This window comes from Emys orbicularis, chromosome 1, assembly GCF_028017835.1.
Source record: "Emys orbicularis isolate rEmyOrb1 chromosome 1, rEmyOrb1.hap1, whole genome shotgun sequence".
Lineage (NCBI taxonomy): Eukaryota > Metazoa > Chordata > Testudines > Emydidae > Emys > Emys orbicularis.
Genome location: NC_088683.1, coordinates 226,914,647 through 226,934,469, shown reverse-complemented (window position 1 = coordinate 226,934,469; position 19,823 = coordinate 226,914,647). Strand labels below are relative to the sequence as shown.

Sequence of the window (19,823 nt, the reverse complement as noted above, 5' to 3'; positions counted from 1 at the left end):
AGCACACCTTAAAAACTTACTCTAGATCAAGCCTGAGAGATGGGCTATTTAAGAAATTAAAAGCCCAGTATGGTTTGCTTGCTTGTGCATATACACAGTAAGATGTGGGAGCAGTCTCTGTGTAAAAGAAACATACTGACACATTCACATTTCCTAATAGTCTCTGCTTGGATATATTGACTACAAAGACCAGTAAGCACTGGGAACAAAGATGACTTTGTAGCTTTAAAATATTGAAGCATCGGTTTGTGCTTTCGTTAATATGCCTCCACAGAGTCCCACTTTCAGACAGAACCAGGTAGCGGAGTATTTCTAGCTTAAACAGAGACTGCCATACAAAACCTAACTTCTGAAATTAGACAATTGTTAAAAATGTACATGCACTGCCAAAAGACTAACAAATTTCTGCCACAGTCATTTGTCTTGATATTGCCATAACTTTGGTGGATTAGGCACACAGATACTCTCACAAGACAGATACATCCCCTTGCAAGGCAAGGAGGGTACAGTGAAACTGATGGATTGAGGTTAGTTTCTGACACTGTCTGGGGTGATGATGAAGGTAGTGTCTTTGTAGCCCATAATGGAAATGTATATGATGCATGCTGGGTATGAGGTTTCTGATCTTTAGGTTGAGTTTGGGAGGGAACACAGAGGCAGAATAAATGAAGCAACTGTAAAATTAAAGACTTCAGGAACACAGAAATTACCATATTTGAGTAGCTACTGATTTTCTGCTCTGTTATATTGACTATAATACCAGATGTTTCAGAGGAAGATCTAAACCCCCCCAGCACTCCTATTTATTAAGTATATATGGGATATTCCTTCCTGAATTCAGTTGCTGATCATTTTATGACTTGAAGCAAAAGAACTGAAAGACCATGTAATTATTCCAGCAGTACTGTTCTAAAATGAAAGCTATCAGCTAGATTTGACTAAATGTTTAACCTTAATCTTCAAAAGAAGAAATTAAAAACAGTTTCCAGGAGACATGGTTTCTTAATTTTTGTCAAGCCTGACTTATAGTTACTGATGGACCTGAAGAGAGAGATGCTGAAGGGTGAGATTACCGAACAGTTGTTAGGCTAACACCGTTGGTGCTGTAGCCAATCTCAAAGGAAAGACTATACTGCAAATGGCTTTTCCCCTCCTCAACATTAAGGATATTTCTTGTATAAAGGGAGAATCCTCAACAGAATGAAAGAGCCACCACTCAATGGTAGAACATTAGGTAAGGAGGAAATTACGCTGAGGATAGTAGTGAAACAAATAAGTTCAAGACACCTGTTCGATTTTTTGTGATCAATAAGAACCCTCCAGTTAAAAAGTTATTCTTTAATAATACAAACCAACATTAAAAATTCTCTATTTCCTTTGGATTACCATGCCCCACTGAGACCAAGGGTAAATCTTGAGGGCCCTGCTAGAGTTCTGCATCTTGCCTTGGAAAGTCCCTAACGCTTCATCATCCTTGCCAAATTTAGATCAGCACCATGGCAAGGTATTAAGAAATAAGACACATCAGGTTCCACAGAGGGCAGTAAGACAGATTGCTTTGCATGTTTAATAAAGGAACCCTTATTATTACTATTTATTTGTAAAGGGCCTTTCTTGTTCTCTAGACCCCTTGAGGGACATCAGCATAGACAGCACCAAACTACATACAAAGCATCTAGCTTTTCAGCTCTAATTGCCCTTTTTTTTTTTTTTTTTTTTTTTTTTTAAAAGGGAGCATGGAGTCTACATAATTCCCCCACACTCCTACCTTTTGATTAGGAGACTATGTGACAGCATGATTCTCTGTTTGGCATTTTAACACCAGTGATCAAGTTGATTCTGGAAGCTAAACAGTTTGTTCTCCAATTAAAATCCCTTCCCTTTTCCAATCCTCTATTTCTACTCCCCTTTCAGAGATCCCCACAAGATTATACGGAGACCACAATGTCTTCCCTCCTTCAATTTAGAGCATTAAACGGACAAGCTATGATGTTTATCCCTACCTCACACTTAAAACAGTAGCTAATTGCTTAACTGTAAAGTTCCAGGCAGCTTGTAAAAACCTAAGCTTTCCTGTTTGCCAAGGAATACCTAAAAACTTCTGACAGAGTCTTCGTTCCACGTTCATATGGATCAATGAATCAGATGGAGGAAATCTGTGGTGTGACATTAATGAGGGACTTCACTTTCTCTTTCCACAAATTTCTTTGAAAACTTCTCACTGTAGGAAAACTAACAAATTAGTTATTGGAAAAATAACTGAACAGACTAATTAACCAAGAATCACACTGCCATTTGTGCTGATCTCTTGATTTTTAAAAAGTATTGTTCACAGAATGTGCACTAAGCTCCATATTTAGTAGCTTTGGATATTTCTGTAAAGGGTATTTGATACAGGTAGTCAGTTGATGTACCATTTTCTTTGGCAGAATGGGATATCAGCCAAACTTTAATGTGCTCCAGTGCACACTCAAGATCAGCTATCTGCAGTGAATCTCACAGACTACATAAAAGCAAGCACGTTTTATGATTTGTGTTCTCAGAACGTAAACTAAGAGCCTTTTACACTCACATTAAAAGAAAAAGTGGGAAGAACACTGCCATCAAGGAACACGAAAAGGATGGTTTTGTTTTACTTGACTTGGACAGTACAATTTTAAGGGTGCCTGGACTGGTGATGAAAGGCCCAAGGAGACCAATTATGGTGCTAGAACCTCAGATGTCAGTTAAAAGTACTGGATGGTTCTATTCTGACTGCTTTGGACTGTAAACTGAGAGCATCACAAGAATGAAAAAATTGAAATTCATCAGTCCAGTATATTCTAGCCACAAGAGACAAAGTTTACATCCATTTTTGGTAAGCATCTGTTTATCAATGGACATTGTCTTTTGCTTTAGAGTCAGCACTACATTTCTTCTCTAACTCTCTAATGCCAGCACCAGCTAAACAAAATATGTCAGCTCTTAACTAAAGTAATAAAATGAAAGTATAAATATTAAATGAATTATGAGAAAAAGCAAGAAACAACTGTCCTGAAAAGGAAAACTATTTAGCAATGATTCCTGAGTCCTGTAATTGGTGGGGGAAAAGAGATGGGGGTGATGTGGAACAAGTTACTTTTTGTTATGGATGCGTTACCTATTACATGTGTGAGAAACCCACTGTTTAAATTTTTAATACTACAACATCTCTCTGGTTTTCATAACAGACATGCAACTTCAAAAACATGGAAATGTAGAAAAGACAGACAAGGAAAAATACACATTCATAATATTACATTCAATAGCTGTTTAACAGTCAAGGCTGTTTTAGAGCTGTCCAACAATACTGATTAATCCAGGTGAACTGTTTAACCAGAGTTAATTGTCAAAATGATTAATAAAATCTAAATAAACCAAGGCATGTATACATTAAAGAAAACAGCACAGAAAAGTACTGCTTATGAATTGTTTACAAAAACATACAAAATGTTGGATGGCACAAAGTATACAGTGCTAATATAAACAGATTGTTTAAGCTAAGTGCTTAACATAAACTGTCCATCCCAACATGTAACAAAGAATATTTTAGGGGACGAGAAATATTTCTTATAAAAATAATGCTATATGGTGCAGAGTGCTTTATTCAGTGTATTTTTATGATAGAGTTGGCATTCATAATTCTTCTAGTTTATTCAATTACTGAACATGTTCATTTTCATTGTGTTTCCACTTTTCACTCCATCCAAAGCTCCAGAAAGGTCAGAAACTTGCCATCAACAGTTTAAAGGGAGAATAGATGAAAGCAGTAGCAACAATAGGAGCAGCAGCATTATGGGTACCGGCTGGGACAGAGTGTGCTTGCAGGAATCTGTCAGATATGTGCTACTTGTCGCCATGATTTGTGCTATCATCTTATACCATGGTACCAAGTATCTGGTTGAGGTCACTTCACAGGGCTGTTGAGGTAATTTTTTTTATACCTCTCCTCTGAGCAAGAGTAGAACGGCCTACTGGCTCCAAAACTGGTGACTGATTGCGGTTCAAAGCAGAGTATGTGGCTGCCATGGCACCCTAAAGGGTTAGAATGCAGAGGTAAAACAAAACAAAACAAAACAAAAAAACCCCCACACATTGTGACTTTACTACATTCTAGCGATCATAACAATATTACATGATTTAGAGATCTTTAATAATCAAACTGTTTTGTGTAGGTTAAAAACAATGGGCTTGAATTACCAGTGTATTATTCTAGCTATTTAAAGCATGACTACATTAACTAGATCCCAAAAGTGCAGAGAGTAAAATCCCACTAGAGCAGTGGTTCTTAACCTTTACTGCAGCCTGCACCCCCCCTTTGGTTCTCAAAATATGTCCTCGCACCCCTTAACAAAAATCAAAATATGTTCTCGCACCTCTTATCAAAAATCGTTGAAGTAGGTCAGTTCTTTAAACCTAGATATATTTTTTGTTTGTATATTACAGTAATTGTTAAAAAATGTATAATGTTAATAAATACATAGGTTTGATGAAACAAAGTAGTTGTACTTACGTGCCTGTGCTTAATTTATGTTTTCAATGATTTACCTTCTAAAAAAATCTGGCATGTCTTGCATCACCAGAAAGGGCATCTTGCACTCCCAGGGGGTGCATCCACCCCAGGTTAAGAACCACTGCACTAGAGGATTGTCCTTGTTTACGGTCTGGCTAACCATTTCTGTTTTCACTAAAAATTGCTTTAAAATATGTTTCATTACTAGTCTATATAAATATGAAGCGTATACATCTAAATTAAGTTTACAAATTGTTAGGAAATTCTAATCTATGGCTGGGATCTGAACTTGGTTCCTTGCTTCTAAGCCATTTAGTGCTGGAAGCTCTGTGTCTAAGGCTTGGTCTACACTAAACCCCCAAATCGAACTAAGGTACGCAACTTCAGCTACGTGAATAACGTAGCTGAAGTTCGAAGTACCTTAGTTCGAACTTACCTCGGTCCACACGCGGCAGGCAGGCTCCCCCGTCGACGCCGCGGTTCCCCCGTCGACGCCGCGGTACTCCTCTCGTCTAGCTGGAGTACCGCAGTCGACGGCGATCACTTCCTGGTTCGACTTATCGCGTCCAGACAAGACGCGATAAGTCGAACCCAGAACTTCGATTCCCAGCCGCTGAACTAGCGGCTGGGTGTAGACATACCCTTACAGTTGACTTAGGGTCATTTGATTAACTCTTAAGATGCAAGATCCCTCTTCTGTGGTTGGGAGGTTCACCATGACATAAGGCCTCTGAGGGACTTTGTATGTGTGTGCGGGAAATGAGTGTGGGGATCTTCAATCTCACCCATCCAGGTTAAAATTAAAATAAAAAAATCAGTTGGTATCAAAAGTGGTTTGTGTTTCAGACTATCAAGTGTTGATCGTTACATAATACACCATTCAATATACCTTTGCTGTAAGGTTTCCATTTCATTTTTTATTTTTAATGAAAATTTTGTAAAAAAGAATCAATTTCACCTCCAAAATATCAATTTTTATACTTATAATCCCTCCACTAAAATCACACTAGCAGCCATAACTACAATTCCTCCATTGTAAACATCTATATCACTTACAGTCTCAGATGAACTATTTTTTAAAATCAGAGTTTAAAATCTAGGAGTCAACAGTCTAAATCACCAGGGAAAACACTATTTATAAACTCATTTTATCTTGTAATCTGTCTCAGCACAAAAAGTAAAACAGCATGGAGATTGCAGTGTACTGCTCTTTGTGAACAGAGCAGATTTATTCTCCACAGATGGATTCACTTGAAGTCCTTTACATTAGGTAAATCACAAGTTCACTTGGCTTAATGCACTGTGTTTACTGAACTCACACACAATCATAAAAGTTTGTGATTAGTACTTAGAGCAAATGCATGGTAACTGTTTTTGTTTACAATTCATACTAGCTAATCACCTAGCTGAACACACAAATTTATTTACCTTCACCAAATGTGGAGCATCCTGTCGGTTTAGCTGGTACTGAGGCAACTGGTCACTGTCAACTATCCAAGGGTGTCTAAGAACCTGGGCAGCAGTCAGTCTTTGATGTGGGTCGACATGAAGCATCTTTGAAACCAGGTCCTGTCAACAATACAGAAACAGTTAATTCAGATTAACAGTAAAATTTAAGGCAGTACAGATTAATTTTTAGAGCATTAATAATGTTAAACATGATTAAAATTCAAGATTTGAAGAAATATTTTGCTGTGATCAGTAGTTTAAGCAAATCTCCAGGCCATCTTCTGGAAGTGGTTGAAGTATTACTCCATACTGTGCCCACAAATGCCAAGATCTATTGGAGAGTTTACAACGTAACTAGTCAAGTGAAGAGCAGTATGCAAGTGAAATTATATAGATCAATTCTGAGGTATCTTACTCTAAGGGCATGTCTACACTACAAACTTAAGCCAACCTATGTTAGGTCAACTTATAGCCACCGCAGTAATTACTGTGGTGGTTCATTTCCACACTGCCCTGGCTTCTGTCACACTGCTTCTGCGTCCACATCAGGAGTACTTCCACCGACATAAGGAGGCAGTGTGGGGGGTAGAAAGCCCAGGCTCTCAGCTCCATGCAGCTCCCTGCTGGTAGCCCAGTTGCCTCCCAGGCCCTTGGCTCCCTGCTAGCTGGGAGCAGGGAGCCGGGACCCCAGCTCTGAGTGGGGAGCAGGGACCCTGGGAGCAGCTTGGCTCCGAGCGAGGAGCCTGGTCTGCAGCCCAACTGGGCGCAGGGAGTCTGGACAGCAGCCCTGCTGGGAGCTGGGAGCCTGGGGCAGCCCAGCTCTGAGTGGGGAGTCCAGTGGGAACGGGGGCCAGCCGAGCCCTAGTTGGAGCCCCCCTCCTTCCCCTGGGTGACAGCACAAGCTCTGAGCAACATTCTTGTCAATTTGGAGCCATGAAATTGACAAGAATGACAACCAACAGCCGACATAAGTAACCCGCAGTGTCAACACAGACACTGTGTTGCCCTAACTACACAGGCATCACCTCCATGAGAGGCGTAAGGCTTGAGTTATTATGTCAGTGTAGTAGGGCACTTACATAATTAGGTCGACATAAGCTGCCTTACGTCGACTTAACTCTGTATTGTAGACCAGGGCCCATATAAAGGGTAAGGAGAGTATAAAACTTCTAATTCTGGGACAACTGCTTATGAGAAAAAATGCATTTAGTAATCTTAAACTGACTAAAAACATTCTAAAGTACTTAACAGCATGCAAACAAACATTTTCTTATAAAACAAACTTTCTGTTGTGGAGTTTGGAATAAAGACCCTAATAAAAAGACTTCTTAAAAGTTGAATGATTTTAGACACATTCTGGACTCCCAGTAGAATTGGTTGGGATGGCACTGAATAAAGAGATAAGTGATTCTTTATCTTGTCCAGGACAAAAGGTAGACGTGTCAGTCAGGCTGTTTAACATAAAATGTGGGAAAATACTTGTGAATATTTAGAAATCAAGACATATGGAAGCACAAAGCAAATTAAAGACATTAGCCAAAGAAGGGGGAAAAATGCTTAAATAATCTGAGTTCTTTGAGCATATTAGGGCTTTATTATAACTAGATAGAGGGTGATGAAGGCTATTGAATGCTTTTGAACATTATATATATAGTGCCAAGTTATGGCTGCCCTTCACAGACACTTCATGGACCCATAAAAGAAGCGCCCAAGAGCACGTGGCCATAACTACTGCATCCTGATTTGGTTTTCCAACGCCCCACAAAATTAAAAGTGGTGATGGTAAACGTGGTTATTTTTCTTTCTACACATGACTGACTGTTTAAACATGAAGGGTTCATAATTATCAAATGAATATCTACTCATACAAAGGATTGGCTCAGTAAAATTTTAAAAATCTGCAACCTTCGTTAAAATCATGTTCTCTAATATTATAAGCAATTTTTATTGTGACAAAAAATCCTTTAGAGAATCTGTTAAAATCCATCTCATGCACAAAAAGACAAAATATTAAATATACTTGCCTTAGCTGTAACTGAAACTGAATTCCAGTAACCACCAGTGAGAGAGAACTTTCCACTACCTATTCGTGCCAATATCTCCTCTGGGGTATCATCGGGACCATTTGCGAAAGGAGTGTAGCTAGTTAATCAAACAAGTTCAGAGTATTAATAGCTTTTCCGTGCTGGACTCCAATCCTTATTTCAAGTCTGACCACAGTTGCCAGTGGTTTCAAAATAATCATAATTAACACCCCCCTCTCCAACATCAAAAATTATAGTAAAACTGATTTCAAAAGCACCCAAAATAATAAATTATAGATGAACTACATGGTAGAATGGGAATATCATTCTGACTGTATTGTGTGAAGTGATCGGATTCATTCTTGTGAGTAATCAAACTTCTACTCCTGAGGACATTCTGCGCCAATAATTAAAAATTCTGCGCACAATATTTTCAAATTCTGAAAAATTCTGCAAATTTTATTTGTCAAATAAATGTGGAGGCTTCAGCATGGCATTGGGGAGCACAGGCCACTGGCTGCACAGAGGTGGGAGATCACTGTGCAGCTACCCCCTCGGGACACAGATTCAGCGGTGAGGCTGCACCCAACCCTGACACAGTGCAAGGACCGGGCCTGCCCCAGAAACACTCCAGGGCCCTGCCCCTCCATGCCAGATGCACCAGGTGTGGGCAGGCTGGCTCTGCAAGGCAGGATCCAAGTGTGGCGGGGTTCAATATGGGGAGTCCAGGTGTGAGCTGAGAGGGCTGTATGTGAGGCAACTGGGTGCAGGCAGCTCAGTGGGAGATCCGGAGGGGTGAGGGGGGGGAGAAGGGGAAGAAATCTGGATGCACAGGGGCTTATTGGGATTTTTTGGGTGCAACAGTAATGGGACTCTGCAGGGGGGTCCAGGTGAAGATGGTTGGGCCTCAGCAAGGGGGATCTGGGTATGGGGGGGGGAACAGAACTTAGCATGGGGTCTGGGTGTGGGGGGTTAGTGGGGGTCCAGATGCTGGGGGAGAGGGGCTCAGTGGGGGTGGGGAACCAGGTGCAGCTGGTTGGGGCTCGGTGGGGTGGGGATCCGGGTGGCTCGTCAGGGTGGTCCAGGTGAAGGGGGAGTAGGGCTCATCGGGGGGGGGGTGGTTCTGAGTGTGTGGGAGTGAGGCGCGGTGAGCTATGATGGAGTCTGGATGCACAGGGGTTGGGTGGATTGGGGAGCAGCTCCCTGTACAGGGATCCTTGCCGCTGTAGCTGAGGAGCAATGGGTGCAGGAAGGAGAGTTTGCGGCGCTTCCTGCAGCTGGGGTAGAAATCTGGGGGTTGGTCTGACCCAGCCCTGGATGCCCTGTAGGGGAAGAGGAAGTCCCATCCTCCCCAACTGAGCTGGGACTAGCCCCTGATTCCGGCGCAGGGTAGGAGCCACCAGCCAGGGCTTCCCTAGTCCTGGCCCCTGCCCCACACTGATCTACCTCTTTGCTGGCTGCCCTGGGCACCCAAAACATACTGCTGTGGAAGGTCGCATGACTGCTCTTGTAGCTTCCCTTTGCTTCCCCGTCAGAAAGTCATTTTTCTGCGGGGAAGAAAAGAAATCTGAGGGGGACATAAAATCTGCACATGCGCAGTGGTGCCGAATTCCCCCAGGCGTAAACTTCAAAGCATCACTGGTGTAACGCTGTAGGAAATATGGGAGACATTTTATGATATTGTTGATACCAATATTATAAAATTGCAATGAATCATGCAAGATATGCAAAATGAGGTATCTGCAAAAATGTTATACGTTGCCAAGTCTGATGATCTTGTTCATGTTTGTATCACCTTTGTATTATGAATTATAAATATGTAGGGTATATCTGTATTTCAAAACTTGTGCTGTGTTTCTGGGTGACACCCCCAGACAGATTGGCATCAGCGCTAGACCTGCATGATGGCCATCAAGGGACATCAACTGTACAATTAACCCATTGAAAGGGCCAGGGACTATTCCTTATGACTCAGCAAGGCATACAGGGGCATGCCTATGGAGAGAACTCTAAGGCCTTTCAATGCCATGTGCTATCTGCTATGAGTTTGTGTTTGAAACAAAGGAAGTACCAGCATGTGGCAAAAGGACTATAAAGGGCAGCTGCATCATCTCCATTTTATCTTCAGTCCTGCTTCTTACCCTGGAAGAACTTTGCTACAAACTGAAGCTCTGAACAAAGGCCTGAATTACCCATCCAAGCTGTGGATGTATTCCAAAGGGACTTTCAAGCCAGCAAACTCAGCAATACTGCTAAGAACCTAATACATGAACTCTGAAGTCTCTGTATGTATCTGAGTGCTTTACCATTTAACAGCTCTCTTCTTGTTCTTTCTTTTTTCTTTATAATAAACCTTTAGTTTTAGACACTAAAGGATTGGCTGGTAGTGTGGTATTTTGGGTAAGATCCAAACCTATACTGACCTGGTAACGTGGCTGACCCTTTGGGGTCAGAAGAACACTTTGTATATGTGAGCAGAGTTTTTTAAATAACTTATCACTGTACTGGACCTATGTGCTGATTGGGAGCCAGAGAACTGGAATGCAATAAAGGGGGCTGCTTCTTGAAAACCAGTGTGGGAGATCAGAAGCACAATTTGTGACTGGTTGGGGAATTTAACTTGAGTGTTACCCACCAGTCTTTGGAGTATCTGCTCTCCCTTTTGCAGCCTGCCCTGACTTTGGCATTTCCAGTGAGGGCTGATATAGGCACACCGGGTCACAGCTGGTAAATTTTAACCACATATATTCTCTTCAATATGCATAGTACTTTCTAGCTTTTTTGGTAGGAACAAGTTTCCACTTCATGTAAAGTAACAATGTATGTGAGTCTATTCCTATTCTTAAATAATCATAAGGCTACAAAACATACATTTGATATAATCTTTGACTAGATTTAACAACAGTTAAGCAAACTCATAAGGAAGTTTATTTTAGATATCAGACTCTTAAGAGCTTGATCCTACTATGTGCAGAGCACCCTCAACTCCCACAGAAACCAGCACCCAGCACCTCCCAGGAATATTAGCATCTTGCAGGATTGAGCACATAATCAATACTTTGCTTGAGAATAGTAAACTTATATAAGCGAACAAAAAAACCCACTTAATTTCTGCAAACTCACCCAGTGAGCATAGTATAAAGCAGGACACCAAGACTCCAAATATCACAAGCAGCATCATAGCCTTGCCTTTTTAAAACCTGTGAAAAGCAAATATATTAATTTCTACAGAAAACAGTACACTTTATTATGATTTTGGTGCCAACGTTATCATATTGCTTCAAAGATCTCAACTGTTTATTGTTTCAAAAGCTAAATTCATTGATAATTTTACAATTATGCAATAATAGAGAAACAATGTTTAAATAATGAAAAAAAAAAAACTATTAAAATAATCTGAAGGCATGTAAACCACACCTTGATATTTACCTCTGGAGCAACAAAATTTGCTGTGTAACATGGAGTCATCAAAAGACCATTTTCTGCTCTTAGCTGTTTTGCAAAGCCAAAATCACAAATTCGAATTGATTCTGGGTTACCAGATTCATCAACATAAAGAATGTTGCTAGGTTTCAGATCTCTATGAACAACCTAAATAAAAACACAAATACAAAAAACAAAATATAGGATAGTGTTCTCTATTATAAGCACTTACTTCACTGCTTTTTAATTTGCAGTTAGCAATGGCCTTTAAAAGAAGGTGATGTTTCTAATATCAACTCCAGTACACTATAATGCATTGTTTTTGACTACCCAGAATGTCAGAATGGTGAAATACATGAGTTAATTTTGAGAACAATACAATAGGTCCAGTTTTCAAATTTGGGCACTCTGAGCATGAAAGTGATGTTTGACACGAGTTGATGATGATGAACACTGTGACGGAGTGGACTAGGCCCTGAGGCCCCTGCTGGAGGCCTTGTGGCCCTGCCACACCTCGCCCCAGAAAAGGGCAGTAGAGACAGGGGCGGCTCTATGTATTTTGCTGCCCCAAGCACGGCAGTCAGGCAGCCTTCGGCGGCATGCCTGCGGGTGGTCCGCCGGTCCCGCACCTTCGGCCTACCCGTCGATGAATTGCCGCAGAAACTGCAGCACCGGCGGACCTCCCGCAGGCATGCCGCCAAAGGCAGCCTGACTGCCGCCCTCATGGCGACCGGCAGGCCACCCCCCGCGGCTTGCCGCCCCAGGCACACGCTTGGTGCGCTGGTGTCTGGAGCCGCCCCTGAGTACAGAGGTCCTCCAAGTTGCCTAGAGCAACTGTGTGGGAAACAGCCAGTTAGGGCCCAGCAGGTCAGCATAAGAAGAGCTGCAGGGCCAAAGCGAGTTCAGTCTTTGCTAGAGCTGGAGGAAAGCGGATGGTCCTCCAGGCTGGCTGCTGGGACTGCACAAGGACAAGGCATTGAGGTAAGGGTGAAGAATGAGCGGGAGCCACGGGGAAGTGGCCCAGGGAATTATAGCAGCAATGCAGTTTATTTAAAGGGACATTGCGAACAGCTGCGATCTATCTATAGGGTTCCTGGACTGGGACCCCCCCACCAGCCACTGGGAAAGTGGCCTGGAGTTTGAGGCACCCCAGAAGGGGGACTGAACCGTAGTGGCCCAGCTGAAGAGCTGGGGCCAGAAAGGCCCTGAGAGGGTGAAGACATTGCCTCCAGGGAAGGAGTCCTAGGGCTCTGTTCTGAGCAGGAACAAACTGAGAGACACATTACAGAGGGCACTGAGAGAGGCCCTTGTGGCACTTGTACCCCGAAAGGGGTTTGTGTTGCTTTGATCTCACAGACAGACAGTGTATGACTTGGCCGGAGGGCTCAGTCAGCGAAGAGCCATCATAAACAGGTAGACAGAGTGTGCAGGCACATGTGCTCGGCCGGGGGGCACTCTTGAGAGATGAGTGCAAACCCCTTACAAACATCAAGTAATTTCATCTCCAAATTTCCTAGAACGATAGTGTTTGGAGAAACAAAGATCACGTAGGCTGAATTACTGACAACTGTTTCTTGAGATATAAATTTAGGAATATGACTTCAACATTTGTCACAAAGACTGTTACCATACATAATGGGATGCTATGGCAGACAAGCAAATGAATGTATTAATGAGTTGTTAATTATAAAGCTTATTATCCCCTCCTCTTTCTTCCCATCACAGATACAGATGTGTCACCTGTTTTCCTCCTCCAACCACTCCACGTGTTTTGGTGACATCACTACCTCCTGCCTTATGGCCTCCCTGGCTCCCAATGTCACTCTCCATCTTTGTCCTTAACCATCAGGTTCCTTTCTTTTACAATACAAAGATTTTTCACTTTTTACTCCAACTATCACCACATCAACCTTACCCACCTCTAAATTACTTTGTCTGTCAAAATGAGCTTTCCGCTACAGAAACTATGGGGAGTTTGAGAGTTTTGGAGAAAAGGTTTGGTGCAGCATAGTTATTTTCTAGGAAACATTTGTTTAATTTTTACACAATGGAAGAATGCGCCAGATGTGGATTTGTCCTTGCAAATTGTGTTTCTGTATATATTAGATAATACATTTCTAAATGTTTTCTTCAAGTAGAATACTTACCCCTTGTGCATGGAGGTACTCAACAGTTCTTGTTATTGTGAGCAGGACAGCACTAGCTTCTCGTTCTGAGAAAAACTTTTGCCTAAGAATTTTGTCCAGCAGTTCTCCTCCTTTCATAAGTTCTGTTACCACATATACGTACTTTCCATCATCATACACCTACAAAAATGAAATAAATTAGCATCTAAACTTATTTTAAAAAGTTTTCTTCTATTACCCTTCTCTAAGGATGTCAAGATAGTGCAGATAACCCAAAAGAATTCTTTTTATTACAAAACCTGTGGATTTACTGCCACTCCCCAACCAACCTATTCGAACAATATTTTAAATTGCAAAATGAGCACAAAACTTTATCCACTAAACAATAAGTACAGTAACTGAATAACATGCAATAAATTGCTAGGCAAAAGTCTGAAAACAAAGAACAGGTGAGTAAAATTTAGGAGTGCTCAAATTACTACTTTGATATCTAAATGACTATCAGATCTGGATGCACTAAAGTGGAGATAATAAGCTAACACTGCTATTGTCAATGCTGAATTAGAGCTAATTTCATAATGAAGTAACTATTCCACAAAAAAGTTCAGCAATGGCTAGAAATTAGCCATTTCAGCATCAGTTTTAGGGCATTATAGAACAACTTTTCAAAATTCATCTTACATAATAATTTGGGGACACTGCAGTTAGTGCATGAAACAATCTTAGATTTTATTGATTTCAAAATGTTACAATGCTAATTGTGTCAAAGTCCATTTATAAATTCCTATCCCATTTCTTGGAAAATTTCATACTGTGTACACATGTACTATTCTAAAAAGCTTATTGAAGTCCATGAAGACTTCATCCTGTATTTTTCACTATGAAAAATTGTTTAAGTGCTTTTGCTTATGAGATAAGGTGGGTGATTATCTTTTATCGGATCATCTTCTGATGGTGAGAGAGACAAGCTCTTGAGCTCTATGTGGCTTTTAGCTCATGTCTTTTACCAACAGAAGTTGGTGCAATAAAAAGATATTACCTCACCCACCTTGTCTCTCTAATATCCTGGGAGGGCTTGGCTACAGCTATGTTCTATTCTGCTGAAACAGCTGACCAGTTATCCATCTTACCAGCTGGGGGTACTGCAGCTTATAAACTGCATAGAAGCACCTTGAAAGCATTAATATATGAATACCACATTTCATTTTTATTGCACTTCCTTGGGCTTTTAACTTCAATCTCCTTCCAAATTTGGTTTTTGTTTTAAAGAAACCTTCATTAAGTGATCCTCCCCCTCTTATACAGAAATGTACTTTTAGAGAAATCATTCCCTCATTATTCCCTCAGTGGGGGGGGGGGGGGGGGAACAATAACAGAAAATGTGGAAATGGCAGAGGTGCTTAATGACTTCTTTATTTCAGTTTTCACCAAGAAGGTTAGTGGTGATTGGACGTCTAACATAGTGAATGCCAGTGAAAATGAGGTAGGATCAGAGGCTAAAATAGGGAAAGAACAAATTAAACATTACTTAGACAAGTTAGAGGTCTCCAAGTCAGCAGGGCCTGATGAAATGCATCCTAGAATACTCAAGGAGCTGACTGAGGAGATATCTGAACCATTAGCAATTATCTTTGCAAAGTCATGGAAGACTGGAAAAGGGCAAATACAGTGCCCATATATAAAAAGGGAAATAAGAACAACCCAGGGAATTACAGACCAGTCAGCTTAACTTCTGTACCCGGAAAGATAATGGAGCAAATAATTAAACAATCAATTTGCAAACATCTAGAAGATAAGGTGATAAGTAATAGTCAGCATGGATTTGTCAAGAACAAATTGTGTCAAACCAACCTGATAGCTTTCTTTGACAGAGTAACAAGCCTTGTGGATGGGGGGACGTGGTATATCTTGACTTTAGTAAAGCTTTTGATACTGTCTTGCATGACCTTCTCAAACAAAATAGGGAAATACATCCTAGATGGAGCTACTATAAGGTGACTGCATAACTGGTTGGAAAACTGTTCCTAGAGAGTAGTTATCAGTGGTTCAGTCATACTGGAAGGACATAATGAATGGGGTCCGACAGAGATCAGTTCTGGTTTGGTTCAATATCTTCATCAATGATTTAGATAATGGCATAGAGAGTACACTTATAAAGTTTGCGGACGATACTAATCTGGGAGGGGTTGCAAGTGCTTTGGAAGATAGGATTATAATTCAAAATGATCTGGAAAAATGGTCTTAAGTAAATAGGATGAAATTCAATAAGGACAAATGCAAAGTACTCCACTTAGGAAGGAACATTCAGTTGGACACATACAAAATGGGAAATGACTGCCTAGGAAGGAGTACTGCAGAAAGGGATCTGGGGCATAGTGGACCACAAGCTAAATATAAGTCAACAGTGTAACACTGTTGCAAAAAAAGCGAACATCATTCCGGGATATATTAGCAGGAGTGTTGTATTCAAGACACACAATGTAATTCTTCTGCTCTACTCCACGCTGATTAGGCCTTAACTGGAGTATTGTGTCCAGTTCTGGGCGCCACACTTCAGGAAAGATGTGGACAAATGGGAGAAAGTCCAGAGAAGAGCAACAAAAATTATTAAAGATCTAGAAAACATGACTTATGAGGGAAGATTGAAAAAAGTTTTGTAAGTCTGGAAAAGAGAAGACTGTGGGGGGGAGGGAGCATGACAATAGTTTTCAAGTACATAAAAGGTTGTTACAAGGAGGAGGGAGAAAAACTGTTCTTGTTAACCTCTGAGGATAGGACAAGAAGCAATGGCCTTAAATTGCAGCAAGGGAGGTTTAGGTTGAACATTAGGAAAAACTTCCTAACGGTAAGGGTGGTTTAGCACTGGAATAAATTGCCTAGGGAGGATGTGGAATCTCCATCATTGGAGGTTTTTAAGACCAAGTTAGACAAACACTTGTCAGGGATGGTTTCGATCAGAGTTCTGTGGCCCGTGGCCACTGGGAGCTGCAGGCGGCCGTGCCTGCGGACAGTAAACAAACTGTCTTGCGGCCCGCCAGTGGATTACCCTGATGGGCCGCAGGTTGCCCGCCACTGGTTTAGATATTACTTAGTCCTGCCATGAGTGCAGGGGACTGGACTAGATGACCTCGAGGTCCCTTCCAGTCCTAGGATTCAATATAAAATTTCCAAAATGTTAGAATTATCTGCCCCTATAGTATCTCCAAAAATGATGAAATTACTTTTGTTTCACTTTTAAATTAAAAGAAGTATCTTTGGTTCTAATAAAATAAAATTGTTTATTTAACTAATGAATGAATCAAGAGGAAATCTCTTGTTATTTTTATTTTTCTCCTCTCAAAATCTCTAAAGCAATTATATTTTACACTTTATTATATTTTATAGTATAGGCTAATAAACTTAGCAAATTTTGGTTTTCAAAGTGAAGGAAGTTTAGTTACTCAAATGTTTAAAAGTGACATTTCTATACCTTTAAATACACTGCAGAGTAGTTAAAATTAGTTAGGTAGGGGTTTTTGTTTTTTTCATTTACTTGCTTTATCAATAATAACTGAGCTGCATTGCGAGGAAAACAGTGTCTTGATTATCCATCATTCCAATGCAGCAACCTTTAAGATGAAACATAACTAGGGCTGAGTGAAAATTGGAATTTCCATCCTGTGGGAAATTCTAATATTTCTACATTTGTTTTCATCCTAAATCTGGACTGAAAGTAGAAATGTGGAAAAAAAATTATTTGAAAATGTTGAAACGTTTTGTTTTGGCATTCCAAAACTGAAATGTTTTGTTGTAATACATTGAAACATTTCATTTTGAGTCAATTCAATGTTAAGCTGAACGTGCTTAAGGGTCCATGATGCCTCATGCGGAGAGGTAGTACTCACATTGTGCAGTAACCAGAGTTCTTTGAGATCTGAAGTGGAGCACCCACAGGGACTCTACTTGGAGAGGTTACTGACCTTGTGCAGTAACTGAAGTTGTTCAAGATGTGTTCCTGTGGGTGCTCCTCTACCTGTCCTCCTTCCCCCCTGCTTCAGAATTTCCTTTGTGGGACTTTGTGGTAGAGAAGGAACTGAAAGTGGTTTGCTTGTGCAGCCCTGTATGTCCTCCGAACAGGGAACGAAGATGTGTAGCATGCATTTGTGGGCCGAACAGAATGATATCTAAAATCGCCCATCAAAGGCACAGGGCACATGCACATCTATATCCCTGTGGGTGCTCCACTTCAGGTGATTCCTGAGAAGTATCCTCATATTGCATTGCCAATTGCAGCATCTGATCTATAGGCATGAATTAGAACATAATGGTTGGAGGAAGTACATACAGAGATCCAGGTTGTAGTGCTGCAAATTTCAGTAACTGGAATGTCTTTGATTAATGCCATAGATGTAAACTGTGACCTTGCAGAATGAACTATTACTCTAGAAGGAGGCTGAATGTCAACAAAGTTATAACATGCAATAATAATTCTCGAGATCCATCTTGAGTCTCTTTGGGTGGAGAATGCACATCCTTTGTACCTGTCCTCAACTGAAAAGAGTCTAGAAGACTTTCAGAATAGTTTGGTTTTGTCCAGTTTGAAAGCTAATGCCCTTCTGACATACAGGGTACAAAAGGCAGCTTCTTGTCTACTCGGATGTTGTTTTGGGGAAAAAAATGGAAGATGAATAGTCTGCTTAATATGAAATTCATAAGACACCTGAGGGAGAAACGTGGGTCAGGACAATGCCTTTTCCTTGAGAAACACTGTAAAAGGAGGGTCTCCCATCAAAGCACCCAGTTCTCCAACCCTGTGGGTGAAAGTGATGGCTACCAAGAAAGCTGTTTTCATGGATAATCGAAGCAACGGACATGTAGCTAATGGCTCAAAGGGGTGTTTCGTAAGGCAATTAAGAACCAAGTACAAGTCTCTTATTGGAGTAGATTCTCTAGTCTGTGGAAAAAGATTAATCTGTCCTCTGAGAAACTGGAGGCTGTGGGATGAGCAAACACAGAAAATCTTCCATGGACAAATGAAAGGCTGTAATAGCCACCAAGTGAACCTTGACAGAACTCATAGTGAGAGTTGATGTCTTTAATTCCAACAGTTAGTCAAGGATGGTGGAAAGAGAAGAGTGAATGGGAGAGACTTGCTGATGGGTATACAAGTGGTGTACCACACCTAAAGTCTCAGAATTTCCAGATTGGGGTGAAGTGTCTGACCAGCATGCTGAGACAACAGACAGCAATGGGTTGGAAGTCTCATTGGTAGATGAGAAGCAAGTCGAATGAGGTGAGGATACCAAACTCATCTTGGTGCAATTAAAATGACCATGGGACTTGTCTTGTTTGATTTTGTTCAGTACTTCAAAAGTAATGGTGTTGGTGGATATGCATAAAGAAGGCCTCTTGTCCACAAGAGGAGGAAGGCATGCCTAGTGACTGAGGGTCATGCTTGAGCAAAATTTCTTGCACTTTTATGTTGATGGTAGTTGCAAAAAGGTCTACCTCTGAAATTCCCAAGTTAAGAATATGTTGCCGAGAGCTTCTGAGTCTAGATTCCATTTGTAATTTTGGGAGACGTGCCTGCGCAGGTTGTTGGCCATGCTGTTTTGAACAACTAGAAGGTAAGAAGCTGAGAGACTACCTGTCTGGCTATGCACCAATTCCAGAGTTTTATCGTTTCGGCACAGAGTGAAGGAAAAACATGCCCCTTCCTGACAACTGATATAAAACATGCAGGCTATATTGTCTGTCATGATCTTGGCTGAACTGATCTGCTCAGAGAAAGGAAGTGAAAGCAAGCATTGCTGGCTGCTCTCATTTCTAGAAGGTTGACGTGGAGAAACTGTTCTTGGGATGACCATTTGCCCTGAACTGAGAAGCCCAAGATGTGTCCCCCAACTGAAGGGGGAAGCATCTGATGTTGTCATGATGGTAAGGGACTTCTCAATAAACTGGACTCCTGCAGTCTTTGGAAGGGTCCTTTCACCAGCTGAGTGACTGCAGAAGCCACTTGGATAGACACTTGTTTGTTCAGACTGTGCTTGTTTGATATATAGACTATCCTGAGTCATCACTGAAGGTATTGAAGATGTAACCTGGCATTTTGAATTACAACAACACATGCTGACAAATGCCCCAATAGCTGAAGACAATTCCTTACTGAGGTTTCAGGGCTGAGCTGAATCCCTGAGATGAGTGTCTTTTGGGTGAGAAATCTGTTGGTAGATAGGTAAGCACTGCCTGTCACCACATCCAGAGAAGCGGCTATGAAATCTATCTGCAGCA

General features: G+C 41.2%; 1 protein-coding gene across 1 annotated transcript in view; it reads right to left on the bottom strand.

The window, feature by feature from the left end:
- Positions 1 to 1,732: 1,732 nt before the first annotated feature.
- RPS6KA3 (ribosomal protein S6 kinase A3) overlaps positions 1,733 to 19,823 on the bottom strand; it is a 138,617-nt gene continuing 120,526 nt past the window's right edge. Inside the window, exons 17-22 of the mRNA XM_065423845.1 lie at positions 13,575 to 13,733; positions 11,434 to 11,595; positions 11,128 to 11,204; positions 8,005 to 8,122; positions 5,960 to 6,100; positions 1,733 to 4,053 (exon numbers count right to left, since the gene is read on the bottom strand). Of these exons, the coding sequence (XP_065279917.1) occupies positions 3,931 to 4,053; positions 5,960 to 6,100; positions 8,005 to 8,122; positions 11,128 to 11,204; positions 11,434 to 11,595; positions 13,575 to 13,733 (780 nt within the window). The 3' untranslated portion in view covers positions 1,733 to 3,930. The remainder of the gene's footprint in view (positions 4,054 to 5,959; positions 6,101 to 8,004; positions 8,123 to 11,127; positions 11,205 to 11,433; positions 11,596 to 13,574; positions 13,734 to 19,823) is intronic.